The sequence below is a fragment of the Nuphar pumila genome, chromosome 10 (assembly GCF_984573655.1).
Source record: "Nuphar pumila chromosome 10, dmNupPumi1.hap1.1, whole genome shotgun sequence".
In the NCBI taxonomy this organism is placed as follows: domain Eukaryota; kingdom Viridiplantae; phylum Streptophyta; class Magnoliopsida; order Nymphaeales; family Nymphaeaceae; genus Nuphar; species Nuphar pumila.
The window spans coordinates 7,951,736-7,968,356 of NC_143258.1; the positions used below are offsets into that span (position 1 = coordinate 7,951,736).

At 37.0% G+C, this 16,621-nt stretch overlaps 2 protein-coding genes across 2 annotated transcripts in view; both read right to left on the reverse strand.

The window, feature by feature from the left end:
* Positions 1 to 4,340: 4,340 nt before the first annotated feature.
* On the reverse strand, positions 4,341 to 5,111 carry LOC149823426 (uncharacterized). Its single transcript, XM_090020047.1, has 3 exons — positions 5,079 to 5,111; positions 4,868 to 4,973; positions 4,341 to 4,787 (listed from the first exon to the last, which is right to left on the reverse strand). Exons 1-3 carry the CDS (start codon positions 5,109 to 5,111, stop codon positions 4,651 to 4,653), a joined length of 276 nt encoding a protein of 91 aa, XP_089876173.1. The 3' UTR covers positions 4,341 to 4,650.
* A 370-nt stretch (positions 5,112 to 5,481) lies between these two features.
* RAD51D (DNA repair RAD51-like protein) overlaps positions 5,482 to 16,621 on the reverse strand; it is a 160,059-nt gene continuing 148,919 nt past the window's right edge. The window contains exons 9-10 of the mRNA XM_090018827.1: positions 5,962 to 6,111; positions 5,482 to 5,888 (exon numbers count right to left, since the gene is read on the reverse strand). Of these exons, the coding sequence (XP_089874953.1) occupies positions 5,847 to 5,888; positions 5,962 to 6,111 (192 nt within the window). The 3' untranslated portion in view covers positions 5,482 to 5,846. The remainder of the gene's footprint in view (positions 5,889 to 5,961; positions 6,112 to 16,621) is intronic.

Here is a 16,621-nt window from a genome sequence, read left to right on the forward strand (position 1 = left end):
CGCACATGCGTGGTGCATGTAGCTAACTGCCGGGGGGGCATATAACTTGCTTCGTAAAAAGGTGGTTTCTTTAAGAAAAGGAAAAATTTGTTGCACTCTGCGACAACGACTCTCTTGGCTCCCATGGGTCTCACTTTTTCGTCAAAGTCCTTCACTTTCAAGAACTTTTACTATCAAGAAAAATTAGAATCAGAACTTTGTTTAGACCCAACCATATCAATAGTCTTGATCATTTCACATGGGCTTCTAAGAACTTTTACCAATCGATGTAGCTCATAGCATAGTATGAACCCCATCACCGATATTGGTGGTAATCTCTTGAGCTTTTGCTGTCATATAGGACATTGAAGATGCTGCAGTAGAACCAAGAAACTTCTGATAATTAATCTTTCTTTATTGTTTACGGTTGGTGTCAGCAGAGTTATAGAAATTCCACTGTGCTATACGAAGCCTTCTCACATGGGTTGCTTAGTATTGATTATAATTTTAGGAAGGTGGTATGGGTCCATCTTGGTAGGGGAATTGGATTGTTCTATGTGTTTATATACATCCAAAAGAATTGATTTAACCTGCACCGAATTGTGTTATCTGCTTCCAGAGTGTCCTTTGATAGACAACCCAATGCATCCGTGGTACGTTGGTCTTTGTCTTCTTTACTTTTGTTCTTTTTCATGTGAAGTCAGATTCCTAAGGTGCTCAAAATTGCAAGAAATACCAGAAAAACACAAAAATATGTGTTGTTTCTCCTAATAGTTTTTGTTGTCCAAACTATATCGCAGCTTTCGTTTATCGTCTACTGGTGTTTTAGATCTGGTTGGAAAGTTGAGATCTGGCACTCTCTCTATTCTTTTGGGTGTATTTCCAAAATTTATTGTTTAGCCATTGTTTTATGTACCCAAAAACAAATAAAAAATGTCTCTAATTTATGTCATAATAGGACAGTTTATCTTTCCGACCCTATTTCTCAGTGATTCCTTGACAGAATCTAGTGATTCTTATCGTTTTTTTCATTTTTTCTACTGCAAACAGGCATCCGGTTGCTTGTATTCTCTGTTTTTTCAGGCATTTAAACTGGGCCATATATCTGTCTTTGTTTGTCAATTGCTGACAGGCCTAGTATCGTTGAAAAGATAAAGAAAGTTATCTTTCTCTATTCTTTTGATAACTTTTTCAGAATTTTTCTCTATTTGGCATGAAATGGCAGAAAAATAATCGTTGTTAGTTTCCTGATTGCAGATTTTTTTTTTACAAAAGTACTCTTTTTCTGACTAGATCTGGCGAGTCTCCACTAGAATCCCGTGATTCTAGTTGTGTCTAAAAGATGTTTCAGTGCTTGACAACTTTTATTTTTGTAATTTTCCTTTTTGTTGTTGTGTGAAATTTGTTAGGTTGTAATCTAGGTAAGATCAACTTTGGTCCTATGACCTTCCTTAGTCGCGTAAGAAAAGTTTTTGTCAAAAATGTATTTTCTTTTTCAAAATCTTTAGTTTATAAAAAGGAAAAATAAAAGTTTCTTGTGATGTTTTACTTTCCTTTTTTTTAGTTTGAAACCCATAGGAAACTGGATGCATGCATGTTAAAAATTTCTTAGGAAAATCATGAGAATTTAGAAACTCTCAGGAAAAGGTCAACTTGCAACGGACCTAGCTTGCTTCATTTATGCTCATTCCTATTTTATCAACTTTTTCTTAGGACTTCAATTGTAGACCTCTTGGTTTTTTGTGTGAATTTTTTAAATGGATCTCCGAATTTTGCCCCCCAACCCATATTAGGTACATAAGTCAGGTATATTGGTGGTGGACCCGGAAGAGAGCCTTAACCTATTAGAACTCAAGAAATAACATCACATATCCGTGAAGCATTTAAGGAGACCTAGGAAACTTGTTTTCAAAATCCAATTTTGTGTACAAGGTAAATTATTTAGACTCTTGTTTGTGTTAGAAACTTAGATTGATGGCTAAAGATTTAAAGAAGGATTAAAATACAGATCTACCTAAGAACCCTAGCCATCAAAAGTTTGATTTAAATTGGAGCAATTAGGATAAAAAATCCAAAGAAGGGACTAGTAAACTGGACCCATCACTAGGTTAAAAATAGCTACGATGGAAACAAATATCAAAGATCTAGTGAATGATTCAAACAATCAAGCATTGGAGGTAGTTCCATAGATCTAGAAGATAAGGATAAAGAATAAGAAGAGGTCAAATACGTCACTCAAACATTAAAAAAAAAAAAAATCTAAGTGGGATCTAGAGACAGACACCGACGAAAACTTAAAAAGTGAAAAATAAGCCATGAAGACACTAATGTTAGAACTTCAGTAGAAATTGACAGATAGTGAAGCCTGGTTGAAAATAAAACAAACACAAACCTGTCATATCAAAATCCCACATCATCAGGCAAAATCTTCAATTAAGGTCCAAACAAAACCTTCTGAACAAGACCAAAAAATGAAAACCTTGGAAAACATGGTTCACGAACTAAATCAACAAGTTTGTGGTAATTAAGGTGAGAGATGGAATTATTCAGTGGAGGATTTTATATTAGGAGATGATAAAATGCCAAATAATATCCCAAAGAAATTCATCAAGTTCAATGATTCAGGAGGTCCAAGCACCGATTTGACCATGTTTTCAAATGATTCCTATGAATATAGAAAGAATGACAGAGCCTTGATTCGTTGGTTCCTAAGAAGCTCTAAAGATAGAGAATCTAGAACTTCAATAATATAATAAACTTATTCTTAGAAGGGTTCAAGTATAATATAGATACACTTCCTACTATAAGTCATTTACATGTCTTGAAACAAAAGAAAGATGAAAGTGATCATGATTTCATAAACAAATTGTGGTTAGTGTGCAATAACATTAAAGATCCCTGCATGCATTAACCATTATCTTGGAAAAATTTACATAGCCTTTGAAATGATTTGACCCTTAAAGGTATTAAGAGCATCTCCAAGTTAGTAGATTATGCTAGTCGAATTGAGATGAGAATCAAAAGAGGTCTTTATAAAAGTATGATCCCTAACATTGGATCTGAAAAAGATAATGGGACAAAAAACTGACTCAAAGAACCAAGTTAATACCATTGGATCAAAAGGGTCAGGACAAGATCAAAGGCAATCCGGTTCGTCTCAAAAGCCACAAGGGCAATACAATCTGAATTGGTCATAAAAAAAGGAAGATCACCAAGTTTTGTCAATCCCGGACAAAGGTGTTGGACTCTCAACTACAATCAAGCATGGTCAAACTTTCAGCATTACAAAATTTTCTGCAAGTCCAGGGCAAAGATCCTTTGAAGTTATGCAAGTTTCATAAAGCATTGAGTTATAACACAGAACAATGCATTATCCTAGGGCATATTATCCAGGACTATTTGACAAAGGTGAACTTGTGCTCATTGGAGGAGACAAGTCAGTAGTAATGGAGATATGGGTATTTACCAAGACCCATTCCCAAGCAATTAGCAGTCTAAGAGTGTGGAAGCAGTTGGAGATATGAATGCAACGGTTCAAAACTGTCCTAAAATATGTTATTTAAAAAAATTGGATGTGCGGCACAAGGACATGCATCTGACTTTGGTCTGACGAAAGGAAGTGGGATGATACCTGCCATACACCCTTTCGTGTGTGTGTGTGTATATATATATATATATATATATATATATATATATATATATATACTAGAATAAAATCTCACGAGTTTTGACATAATCTAACCTCACAGATGTGTTTAACATGCTCAATTTAGTAGGAATCAACTCTTGGATCATGTTTTTATAAGTCGAGAAAGTCATAGACTTCATAGCCATTGGTTTTTTGACCACCGAAAAAACCTGTATACAGGTCAGATTTCGACGATCCAAAAGCTAGCGCCCACTAAATAAATCATATAAATCACATCTATGGTGTTAGATGTGAAAGCAAAATAAAACAAACAAACAAGAAGGTTCATCCATTTTTCTAGGTTGACCCATATCATCAAACACATACGTCAGACGAGTTGATCTGCATGATCAAACAGCGATGCTTCATCATTTTTTTTACGCACTCACAATTTTTAGTGGCAGTCTTAACCACTACTAAATCTCGGGGCAGAAAACAGAGAAGCTAATTCTTGTTTTTTCGAAAAAAAAAATGTGACACCGCACGTGACCGAGTTGGAAGGAAAACCCGTTCGAACATACAGGTTTTCCTATATATATATACATATATATAAAAGAGATGTAAATAATTTTCTCTCTAAAAAAACAGATGTAAAGAAAAGAACACTAGCATCAAGATGATATTTCCAAACGGTTGAATTATTTACATGAAGCAGCAGACAATTAAGCGAATGCAGGGGATGATCTTCATAGGGTAGCTCCACGTCAGCACATAGGCCGATTGAAGCCACGTGAAACAAAGAACCCACATAGACGGACTAGGCATCTTGGGGAGCCAAGAACAAGGCAAACACGCGGTAGGATTACTGGATGATGATGCGTTATGGAGTCACTCCCTCCCTCCACCTTGTCCCAAGTTCTCTCTCGTCATCATTATTATTACTCTCAGGCTCCTCTGTAGTAACATGTAATGCTAACAAGAACGACAACTGCACCACTTTGGCACGTGATGTAGTTCACAAGGAGCCACCACAAAGGTTCAGGTTAGCCATCTGAATCGTTGATCATCTGATAGATGATACGCCTAGCCTCGGCTTCCTGGGCTCTGGACCGTCGATTCTCCCTCTCACGAGAGCAGGCCTCGAAGAAATCCTTGTTCTCCTTTTCCAGTTCTCTCCATACTAGAAAAGGCATACATGAATATGGTCAGAGATGAGCACAAGAGTAGACAAATGAGAAGACGAGGAACAGGGGAACCAACCAACTGTTGTGATGACCGGCTTAATGTTGGCATGTTTAGAGAGAGTTTCAACACACTCTTCTTGGTTCATGTGGAACAAGATGCACTTCTCAATCAGGTGTTGCACCTACCATACAGAGCCAACCAGTGACCAAGATGATGAAGATGATCATGATCACGAAACCAACCATAGATGTCAAAGTAAAACCAAAAGGAGAAGTACTCGGCTTACCATCCTTATGTAAGCAGCAGAAGCATCACCCATGTGTGTTCTTGAGTCTAACCGCAGAGAGAGAGAGAGAGAGAGAGAGAGAGAGAGAGAGAGCACCAACAATTTGTGTGATTTATGATTAAGGGCACAGCCAATTACTGGCTGATCACCAAGCTATATAGGAGAAACTTGAGAAAATGACGGGGGTCGAAGAATCAAGAGAAGCAAATAAATTGTAAACAAAAAAAAAAACAAAAAGATTGACGTGAGATGGGACCTGCTACTCCCACGTGACAGATGAACCATCATTGGCTGAGAAGGGATGAGAAGATTTTACAATTAACAATCTCAGAGTGCTGTTAGGGAAGGCAGAAGGCCTGCACCCCTTCACGTGAGCATGGGACCACACCACCACAAACCAAGGACAAGTGAAAGCCACGGGCCAATTACTTATTTCTCACAATTAACAATCTCATTTTTACATGCTAATTTGCGGCTTCCAACTCATTTCGTGTCCTTTGGTGCAATATAGAGACAGTCAAACATATGGTGCATTGACAACAAATGAATTCTCTAAATACAAATTACTGTTTTTTTGGAGCATAACATGCAAATCCTACTTGGCTGATGTGCAGGGGTGGAGTGCAGTCTTTAGTCAAGAGGCGGGACCCCTGCTGGGGTTAGTAGATATGCATAGATAAGATTAGTACTTGTGAGAGGCACCATTCACTGCAGCAGTTGGCCTTCCAAGGACATTTTAAAGTTTTCTTTTCAGAGGCTGTTGTTGTCTCACACATTAGGAAAAGAGAACCTCGTAGCTCGTCCAAGTGCCTGCAATATTGTGGCAAAAATTAACACAGAGCAAGAGAGAGAGAGAGAGAGAGAGAGAGAGAGAGAGAGAGACCATGGAGGTATGTTTAAGGATGGACATGGTGCAGATATTACTGCCAGGCTCGCGAGAGAGAAGCAGGCGCACATGGGGCATGCTTTTCCAGCTCTCACCAAGGGCAGGCTTGAGAACTCCTCCTTCACCCGCCACCATGTGATTGGTGACCTGAAGCCAACATAATCACAAAAACAAAGAGTTCAGCATTGTTAGTTAAGAAGGAAATCAACAGCCCATAGACTGGACGAAGATCCAGGTGCTCCAAGACAGCCACGATGGTACCCTTTGGGCTTCTCCAGCTTTGTATAAATGAGCAAGGTGCATGGCACCCTGTAAATCCCAAATCGGAGGTCTAGCAGGGTCCCCAAATCGAGATACAGATAAAGCCCAATCTTAATTCGGACATAATAACCACAAAGTCTATAAAATGCATAATTTAATTTAAAAGAGCTGTTAACTTCCACAGCCGTGTATGGATATTAACAACGTTTACTACATTTTCCTTTTTGACAGGTAACTGGTTGGTAAAACCCTTGAGGTCCTCCCCCTACCTACAAGGGAGTACGCAAACCCCCCTCCCCTCCTAAAAATTAGTGTGATTTGATTTATTAACTGTCACCAACTATAGGCATTTCAAGCTGTAGATAATAAATGTACTAATTGCACAATCTATACTACTTTAAAATTGACAAAGGGAAGCAGTTTGGGTTGAATGTAATATACTAATTTTTTTATAGGAGTTCCCACCTCACACATGTAAAATGACAAGATTAATATTGTGATTTTTTATTGTCATTTACTAAATTGGTTGTGGCATAAATGTATTCTAATAGAGAGAGAAATTAGAAAGGCTACTTACATGGGATTAGCAATGTCACCAGAGTATGAGTGCGGGTACCTAGAGTACGACACGCCAATTACAAAAAATGTGGGTACAGGGACACGGCTATATATATAAACAAGTTCAAAACTGGTCTAGACACAAACTCTCCTGACCCTGGGCCCATACTACAAATCTGAACCCAGGGTCCAAAGAGTTTGGATATGGACTCAACAGGTTTGGACTTGTCCAAACCTGGTCAACAAAGCCAGGTGTTATAAAAGGGGAACGGGTTGTTAAAATGTGTCTCCTAAAATCATTATTGTAAATATAAATATATATATTTATATACATAGAGATACATTTACATATAATATATTATATGTACATATATCTCTATATATATAAATATATATATTTATATATTCTTACCCGAAAGGGTATTCTTGTAATTTCCTGTTTTGCGCATATTCCATTTGGAATATGTTGTAATTTTCTTATTTATTTTTTTGTAATTCTTTTTTACTTTTTCCTTTATTTTTTTGTTATTATTTAAAGTGCATTGGGGGTCCCCCAATAGAGTCGTTGGGGGCCCCCAACGTTCACAAATGTGACCGTTGGGGGCTCCCAACGACTCCTTTGGGAGCCCCCCTTTGCACCTTTTTGCACTTGTATAAATAGGGGTGTTCCCCCCTTGTAATTCCTAAGTTTGAGAGTCTCAAGCACTTGTTCCTTTTATCAAATACATGCATTATTGCATGTTTGCTATTTTTACGCTTTTTGTGTATTTTTGTTCAAGTGTTGTGAGGGTGTCTTCGTACACCTCTTTTATAAAGTATTTATGCTTGTATGCGTATTGTCTCTTCATAGACAATTTTACATGGTATCAAAGCTTGGTTGGTGATAGAGGATTGTGGGATCCTCTTCTTTTCAAGTACCTCAAAAAGCGTGCCTTCGGACCTTTGGAGGTTGAAGTGGTGGATCTTGCTTCTCAAATATTTTAGAAGAATCTTGCGCAAGCTAGCATTTGGGATATTGTGTTGGTACGCCATTTCTCCCTTTCTCTCTACTTCATAATGAGTGAAAAAGAGTCTCACTTTACTCTTGGCTTCAAATTAAATGGGTCCAACTATCATATTTGGGCCGGAAACATGGAGGCTCACATAAAAGGGAAGGGGCTATGGGGTTATGTGCAAGGCACAATTCCGGAACCGAAACCCAAGATAACCGTGGTAAATGAAAGTGAGATCAAGATTCTTGAAGGAGAAGAAAGGGTTAGAGCTCTTGAAGAGTATTCTAAGAAGCACGATGAGTGGGAAATGAAGAATTTCAAGATTCTTTCTTGGTTCTTCTCATCCGTTGAAACCAAGATTAATGTCAACATTATTAAATTCAAAAAGGCATCGGAAGCTTGACATTATCTTGAAAAAATGTATACATCGAGGGACCTATCTCATAAGTATTATCTTCAAAAGAAGGCTTTCTCTCTTACTCAAGGTGAAATGACTATTAGGGAATATTTTGCCGATCATTCCTCCGTTTGGGATGAGTTTGCCATGCTTGAACCAAAATGGAGTGGAGAAGCAATTGAACTCCATCAGAAGCAACTTGAAGAAGATCGGTTCTTCAATTTTTTGAATGGGCTAAGGCCCGAATTTGAGCAAATAAGGTCCTCTCTTCTATCCTCTTTTTCTCCTCCCTCTCTTGAAGATGTACTCACCAAATTAAGTGGTGAGGAGACTCGTATGAGTTTATGTAAACAAGGATCAAGTGTTCTTATGGTTCCTTGTAATTATGAAGAAAACAATGAGGTCAATGCCGTATAAAGACCCGGGAACCATGTAAAAACCTATCGTCCCCCTCATTTTAAACCACAAAATCAAAGTGAAAATGGTGGGCAAAGAGGAAAAAGGGACTATAGCAAAATTATTTGTTATTTTTGTAAAGAACCCGGACATATCAAACCCATATGTCCCAAATGGAAAAAGCTTCTCGCAATGGCTACCACCGGTGTTCCACAAAAGGAGGAGGCATCATCAAGTGGGTCACTCTCTTTAAATCAAATAGTGGAAGCCCTTCAACCCCTACTCAAGGGAGCTACCTCCGGTGCCGCCGTGTCTACCTCATCTCTTCCAGGTAAAGTCTCTTGGCTTTTGGACTCCGGTGCATCTTTTCATATGTCCCCAAACATGTTTTCACTTTCCGATTTCTCAAAAAATGTTTCTCCCTCTTTTGTTTCCACTGCGGATGGAACATCTCTTGAAATTAAAGGTATAGGTAATTTTGAATCTCAAGATTTTTTTATTCCAAAAATTAGATTTATACCTAAACTAAACTTAAATCTTCTCTTTGTTTCTCAATTCTCGGACCATGGTTGATATTAAGTTCTCTTGTGATAAATGTTTAATACAGGATCGCCGGTCCGGGAAATTGATTGCTGAAGGCTTCAGAAAAGGAGACCTATACTATATGGAATCTCTTCGAGTTCCAAAATCTTTTTGTAATGTGGCCCAAAACAAAGATATAAATGTATGACACAAAAGACTTGGTTATCCTAATATCACCAAGTTGTCTTATTTACATTTTTCAAAAGACCTATGTAAGAGTTCATTTTCTTGTAATAATTGTATTCTCGGAAAAATGCAAAGTTTACCTTTTGAGTAAAGAACCATGTTCTCTTCTAAAAATTTCGAAATTGTTCATTCGGATGTTTTGGGACCCGCACTTGTGACTTCAAAAGGAGGCTTTTCTTATTATGTCATTTTTGTGGATGATTTTTCCAGATATTCATGGATATATTTTCTTTAAGTTCAAACATGAAGTTTTTTCGTGTTTTAAAACCTTTCATTCAATGATCAAGAATCAATTCAACAGTAATATAAAGATATTTAGGAGTGATTCTGGAGGAGAATATCTCTCCAATCAATTTAAAGTATATCTTGAGGATCATCGAATTGTCCATCAAAGGTCTTGTCCTAAAACTCCTCAACAGAATGGGTTGGCCGAAAGAAAACATAGGACATCATTGAGACCACTAGGACCCTTCTTATTTCTCAAAACATTCCTAAAATTTTTTGGGCAGAAGCAGCTCTTGCTTCTGTTTATCTGATAAATCGCCTGCCATCTAGGATATTAGGAAAAATATCCACTTTTGAGATTTTATATAAACTTGAACCGGATTATAATAGGTTACGAGTTTTTGGGTGTAAGTGTTTTATACTTACGGATAAGAATGACAAACTATCTCCCAACGCTATCCCTTGCGTCTTTCTTGGATATTCCGAAACTCAAAAAGGGTTTCGTTGTTATGATCTTCGAGATGATAAGTTATATGTCTCTAGAAATGTAACTTTTTTGGAAAATGAAAGTGGCTTTGAAAAAAATATTTCTCAAATTTTTTTTTTTTGATTATTCCTTCCTATTTGATCTATTGTCTAGTAATGATGATATATCTAGTGATGATGATGTATCATCAAATCACGATGAGGAAAATGATGGTGACGTTGGTGAACATAACTCACTCAATGAACAAGAAAGTAGACTTTCAAGTGATCCAATAACCTACTCTCATAGAAACCAAGACACCTTTAGAAGTGCTATTGACCAGTATAGTGAGCTTGTTCCTACTATCGACCACCCTAGATCTGAAAGGAATAGAAGACCTCCAACTCGTTTTGTTTCTTTTGATTCTTTCTCACCCCGATATAGGGCTTGCCTTAGTGCCATTCACTCTTATTTTGAACCAAGGAATTATGAAGAAGCCAAAAAAAGTATAGAATGGCAAGAAGCTATGCAAAATGAACTTAATGCCCTTCAAAGAGCTGAAACTTGGGATTTCCAAACTCTACCCATAGGAAAGAAAACTATAGGTTGTCGATGGGTTTTTAAGGTTAAAACTAAAAGCGATGGATCCTTGGAAAGGTATAAAGCTCGTTTAGTTGCTAAACTCGTTTACTTGCTAAAGGGTATGGGCAATAGTATGAAATTGATTATGAGGAAACGTTTGCCCCTGTAGCCCGAATGGTTACAGTTAGATGCCTTATTACTATTGCATCTATTAAAAATTGGAACATTTTTCAAATGGATGTGAAAAACGCTTTCCATGCTTGAACAATCATCTTCAAAAGAAGGTTCTCTCTCTTACTCAAGGTGAAATGACTATTAGGGAATATTTTGCCGATCTTTCCTCCATATGGGCTGAGCTTGCCATGCTTGAACCAAAATGGAGTGGAGAGGCAATTGAACTTCGTCACAAGCAACTTGAACAAGATCGGTTCTTTAATTTTTTGAATGGGCTAAGGGAATTTGAGCAAATAAGGTCGTCTCTCCTATCCTCATTTACTCCTCCCTCTCTTGAAGATGTACTCACCAAATTGAGAGGTGAGGAGACTCGTATGAGTTTATGTAAACAAGGATCATTCCTTATAATTATGAAGAAAACAATGAGGTCAATGCCGTATAAAGACCCGGGAACCATGTAAAAACCTATCACCCCCCTCATTTTAAACCACAAAATCAAGGTGAAAATGGTGGGCAAAGAGGAAAAAGGGACTATAGCAAAATTATTTGTCATTTTTGTAAAGAACCCGGACATATCAAACCCATATGTCCCAAATGGAAAAAGCTTCTCGCAATGGCTACCACCGGTGTTCCACAAAAGGAGGAGGCATCATCAAGTGGGTCACTCTCTTTAAATCAAATAGTGGAAGCCCTTCAACCCCTACTCAAGGGAGCTACCTCCGGTGCCGCCGTGTCTACCTCATCTCTTCCAGGTAAAGTCTCTTGGCTTTTGGACTCCGGTGCATCTTTTCATATGTCCCCAAACATGTTTTCACTTTCCGATTTCTCAAAAAATGTTTCTCCCTCTTTTGTTTCCACTGCGGATGGAACATCTCTTGAAATTAAAGGTATAGGTAATTTCGAATCTCAAGATTTTTTTATTTCAAAAATTAGATTTATACCTAAACTAAACTTAAATCTTCTCTCTGTTTCTCAACTCTCGGACCATGGTTGCGATATTAAATTTTCTTGTGATAAATGTTTAATACAGGATCGTCGGTCCGGGAAATTGATTGAGGAAGGCTTTAGAAAAGGAGACTTATACTATATGGAATCTCTTCAAGTTCCAAAATCTTTTTGTAATGTTGCCCAAAACAAAGATATAAATGTGTGACACAAAAGACTTGGTCATCCTAATATCACCAAGTTGTCTTATTTACATTTTTCAAAAGACCTATGTAAAAGTTCATTTGCTTGTAATGATTGTATTCTCGGAAAAATGCAAAATTTACCTTTTGAGCAAAGAACTATGTTCTCTTCTAAAATTTTCGAAATTGTTCATTCGGATGTTTGGGGACCTGCACTTGTTGCTTCAAAAGGAGGTTTTTCTTATTATGTTATTTTTGTGGATGATTTTTCCAGATATTCGTGGATATATTTTCTTAAGTTCAAACATGAATTTTTTTCGTGTTTTAAAACCTTTCATTCAATGATCAAGAATCAATTCAAAAGTAACATAAAGATATTTAGAAGTGATTCACGAGGAAAATATCTCTCCAATCAATTTAAAGTATATCTTGAGGATCACAGAATTATCAACCAAAGGTCTTGCCCTAAAACTCCTCAACAGAATGGATTGGCCGAAAGAAAACATAGGCACATCATTGAGACCACTAGGACTCTTCTTATTTCCCAAAACATTCCTAAAAACTTTTGGGCAGAAGCAGCTCTTGCTTCTATTTAGCTGATAAATCGCTTACCATCTAGGATATTAGGGAAAATATCTCCTTTTGAAATATTATATAAGATTGAACCTGACTATAATAGGTTACGAGTTTTTGGGTGTAAGTGTTTTATACTTACAGATAAGAATGAAAAACTCTCTCCCAAGGCTATCCCTTGCGCCTTTCTTGGATATTCCGAAACTCAAAAAGGGTTTCGTTGTTATGATCTTCGAGATGATAAGTTATATGTCTCTAGAAATGTAACTTTTTTAGAAAATGAAAGTGGCTTTGAAAAAAATGTTTCTCAACAAGAAAATTTTGATTATTCCTTCCTATTTGACTTATTATCTAGTAATGATGATGTATCATCAAACCATGACGAGGAAAATGATGGTGATGTTGGTGAACATAACTCACTCAATGAACAAGAAAGTAGAATTTCAAGTGATCCCATAACCTACTCTCGTAGAAACCAAGACACCTTTAGAAGTGCTATTGACCAATATAGTGAGCTTGTTCCTACTCTTCATCACCGAAGACCTGAAAGGAATAGGAGACCTCCAACTCGTTTTGTTTCCTTTGATTCTTTCTCACCCCGATATAGGGCTTGTCTCAGTGCCATCCACTCTTATTTTGAGCCAAGAAATTTTGAAGAAGCTAAAAATGTATAGAATGGCAAGAAACTATGCAAAATGAACTTAATGCCCTTAAAAAGGCTGAAATTTGGGATTTCCAAACTCTACCCATAGGAAAGAAAACTATAGGTTGTCGATGGGTTTTTAAGGTTAAAACTAAGAGCGACAGATCTCTAGAAAGGTATAAAGCTCGCTTAGTTGCAAAAGGGTATGGGCAAGAGTATGGAATTGATTATGAAGAAACCTTTGCTCCTGTAGCCCGAATGGTTACAGTGAAATATCTTATTACCATTGCATCTATTAAAAATTTGAACATTTTTCAAATGGATGTGAAAAATGCTTTTTTAAATGGTGATCTTAACAAAGAAGTGAATATGAATGCCCCACCAGGCATGAAGATTCCTAAAAATAAAGTTTTTCGTCTTCGAAATGCCCTCTATGGTTTGAAACAGGCCCCCAAAGCCTGTTATGACAGGTTTACCAGTGTAATGCTGGAAAATGGTTTTTCCTTATGTTATACTGACAATGCTTTATTTACTAGAAAATCTAATGCAAGGATTGTGATACTATTACTCTATGTTGATGACATGTTAATTACAGGTGATGATGTTCAATGAGTCAAGGGTATTAAGTCCGTCTTGACTTCAAAATTTGAGATGTCAGACTTGGGTTTTCTGACATATTTTCTTGGAATTGAGGTTGCTTATTCGCAACGTGGTTATTTCCTATCTCAGACTAAACTTGCTTGTGAGATTATTGACAGATCAAGAATTTCTGATGACAAAGTATGCGAAACTCCTGAAGTCGTGGGATAAAAAATGAAGATTGACGACGGTGTTCCTCTAACCGATCCTACTCCTTACAGGCAGTTGGTAGGTTCTTTAATGTACCTTAGCATTACTCGACCTGATTTGTCACATGCTATACACATCGCCAGTCAGTTTCAGCACGCTCCTACAACCGTTCATATGAGTGTTGTCCTTCGCATCATCATATATTTGAAGGGAACAATGAATAAGGGAGTATTCCTATCATCTTCTTCTGAATTAAAATTACTTGCTTATACTGACTCTGATTGGGGAGGTGACCCTAGTAACTGTCACTCCACCACTGGCTTTTGTGTTTTCTTAGGTGAGTCTTTGATCTCATGGCGATGTAAGAAGCAACAGAAGGTCTCTCTGTTATCCACTGAAGCCGAATATAGAGCCATCACATCTACCACCATGGAAATTGTATGGATTCGACGCCTTTTGGAAGATATGGGAGTGTTTATCAGAGAACCAACAAAGTTGTGTTGTGGCAATAAAAGTACAATTTATATTGCCAAGAATCACACCTTTCACGAGCAAACAAAGCATATAGAGATGGACTGCCATTATGTCAGAGAAGAATACTTGAAGAAGGTCATTGATCTACCATACGTGACGTCTGAGTATCAACTTGCAGACTTCTTCACAAAAGCACTATGTTCGCCCAAATTTCATTTCCTTGACAAACTTGCGGTTATCGCACCGTAAGTTTGAGGGGGGGTGTTAAAATGTATCTCCAAAATCCTTTGTTGTAAGTATAAATATATATACTTATATACATAGAGATATATATACATATAATATATTATATGTATATGTATCTCTATATATAAATATATATATTTATATACATATTTGATTTTATTTTCTTTTCTTACCTGAAAAGGGTATTATTGTAATTTCCTATCTTGCGCATATTCCATTTGGAATATGTTGTAATTTTCATCTTTATTTTTTGTAATTCCTTTTTTATTTTTTATTTTTTCTTTCTTTTCATAAAAGGTGCATTGGGGCTCCCCAACGACTCCTTTGGGAGCCCCCCTTTGCACCTCCTTACTCTTGTATAAATAGGGGTGTTCCCCCTTGTTTTTCCTAAGCTTGAGAGTCTCAAGCATTTGCTCCTTTTTATGAAATACATGCACTATTGCATGTTTGCTATTTTTACGCTTTTTGCGTATTTTGTTCAAGTGTAGTGAGAGTGCCTTCGTGCACTTATTTTATAAAGTATTTATGCTTGTATGCATATTGTCTTATCATAGACATTTTCACAGCCATAAGTGATTGATATTGATCGCAGTTAATGACACATCTTTAAAGATCATTCTTGTAAAGACAAGGCAGTCGAAATATCCTGGGTGATAAAGAAAAATCCACTCAATTTCCATATCTCCTCAATCATTTAAGCTACAATTAAATATCTGCAAAAGGGATCTATCAAATCATTGTCAAGTTGAAGACTGATGGATGAGTTAGACCCCCGGGGCCAAAGAAGATTTAGATCATCTCCAAGATGAAGGAGTTTGTAAAGGATCCTTCCAGAGAAAGTTCAGATCACCGCCAAGTTGAAGGCGAATGCGATGAACCTCCCGACAAACCCTAAAAGATATTTGATTTCTGCTATCATCAAGAGATTTCCAACCAAAGAGACAATATTATCAGTATAATTCCTGAGACAAAGAAGGATCAGAACATCTCCAAGTTGAAGGAGTTTGTGACGTACCCTTCCAAAAAAAAAAGAAGAGAAAAGTCAAGACATCTCCAAAATGAAGGATGATGTAATAAACTCCTCAAAAACCCAAGAAAGTTCAATGTCTCAAAGAGAGTGCAAAAAGATCAGCATGAGAAAAATCCAGAATATCAAACTGCCAAATCTGCCAAGAATCTTCTTTAATTTTGTGAAATTCTTTTATCAATATTCTTTCACCAATTGCTTTCACAATATCAAGAATATATTCTTTTCTCTTCATATCAAGGAAATTGATAGCTTCCTTGAAAGAAAGCCAATTGCAAGCAATTTGAATTTGAATCTTGATTTTACGAAGTTAGCCCAATTGGAGGTAATACTTTGGGTAGAAAAGAGGAAATATTTTCATACCAATATACATCAGTTTCAAGTATTTTGAATCAACAAACAATTTTTAACATTTTGGCAATATTTTCTAATTATCTCGATGAAGTAAAAAGCTCAATGCCCATCTTGACACATTCTTGCATCACCTTTTGCCTCCTAAAGAGAGTAGCTTTTGTCGTCTTTCGCGTTGTTGAAAGATTAATCTTCTTTCTGAAAGGATAGCCTTTGTCGTCTTTCGCATTGTTGAAAGACTAGTCTTCTCTCCGAAAGGATAGCCTTTGTCGTCTTTTGCGTTGTTGAAATATTAACCTTCTCTCTAAAAGGATAACCGTTGTCGTCTTTCGCGTTGTTGAAAGATTAGCCTTCTCTCCGAAAGGATAGCCTTGTCATCTTTTGTGTTGTTGAAAGATTAACCTTCTCTCCAAAAAGATAGCTTTTGTCATCTTTCGCATTGTTGAAAGATTAGCCTTCTCTAAAAAAAGATAGCCTTTGTCATCTTTCGCATTATTGAAAGATTAGCCTTCTCTTCGCAAGGATAGCCTTTGTTGTCTTTCGCATTGTTGAAAGAATTCATCTTTCGCGTTGTCGAAAGAATCACCTTGCTCATTTGGATCGCCTTG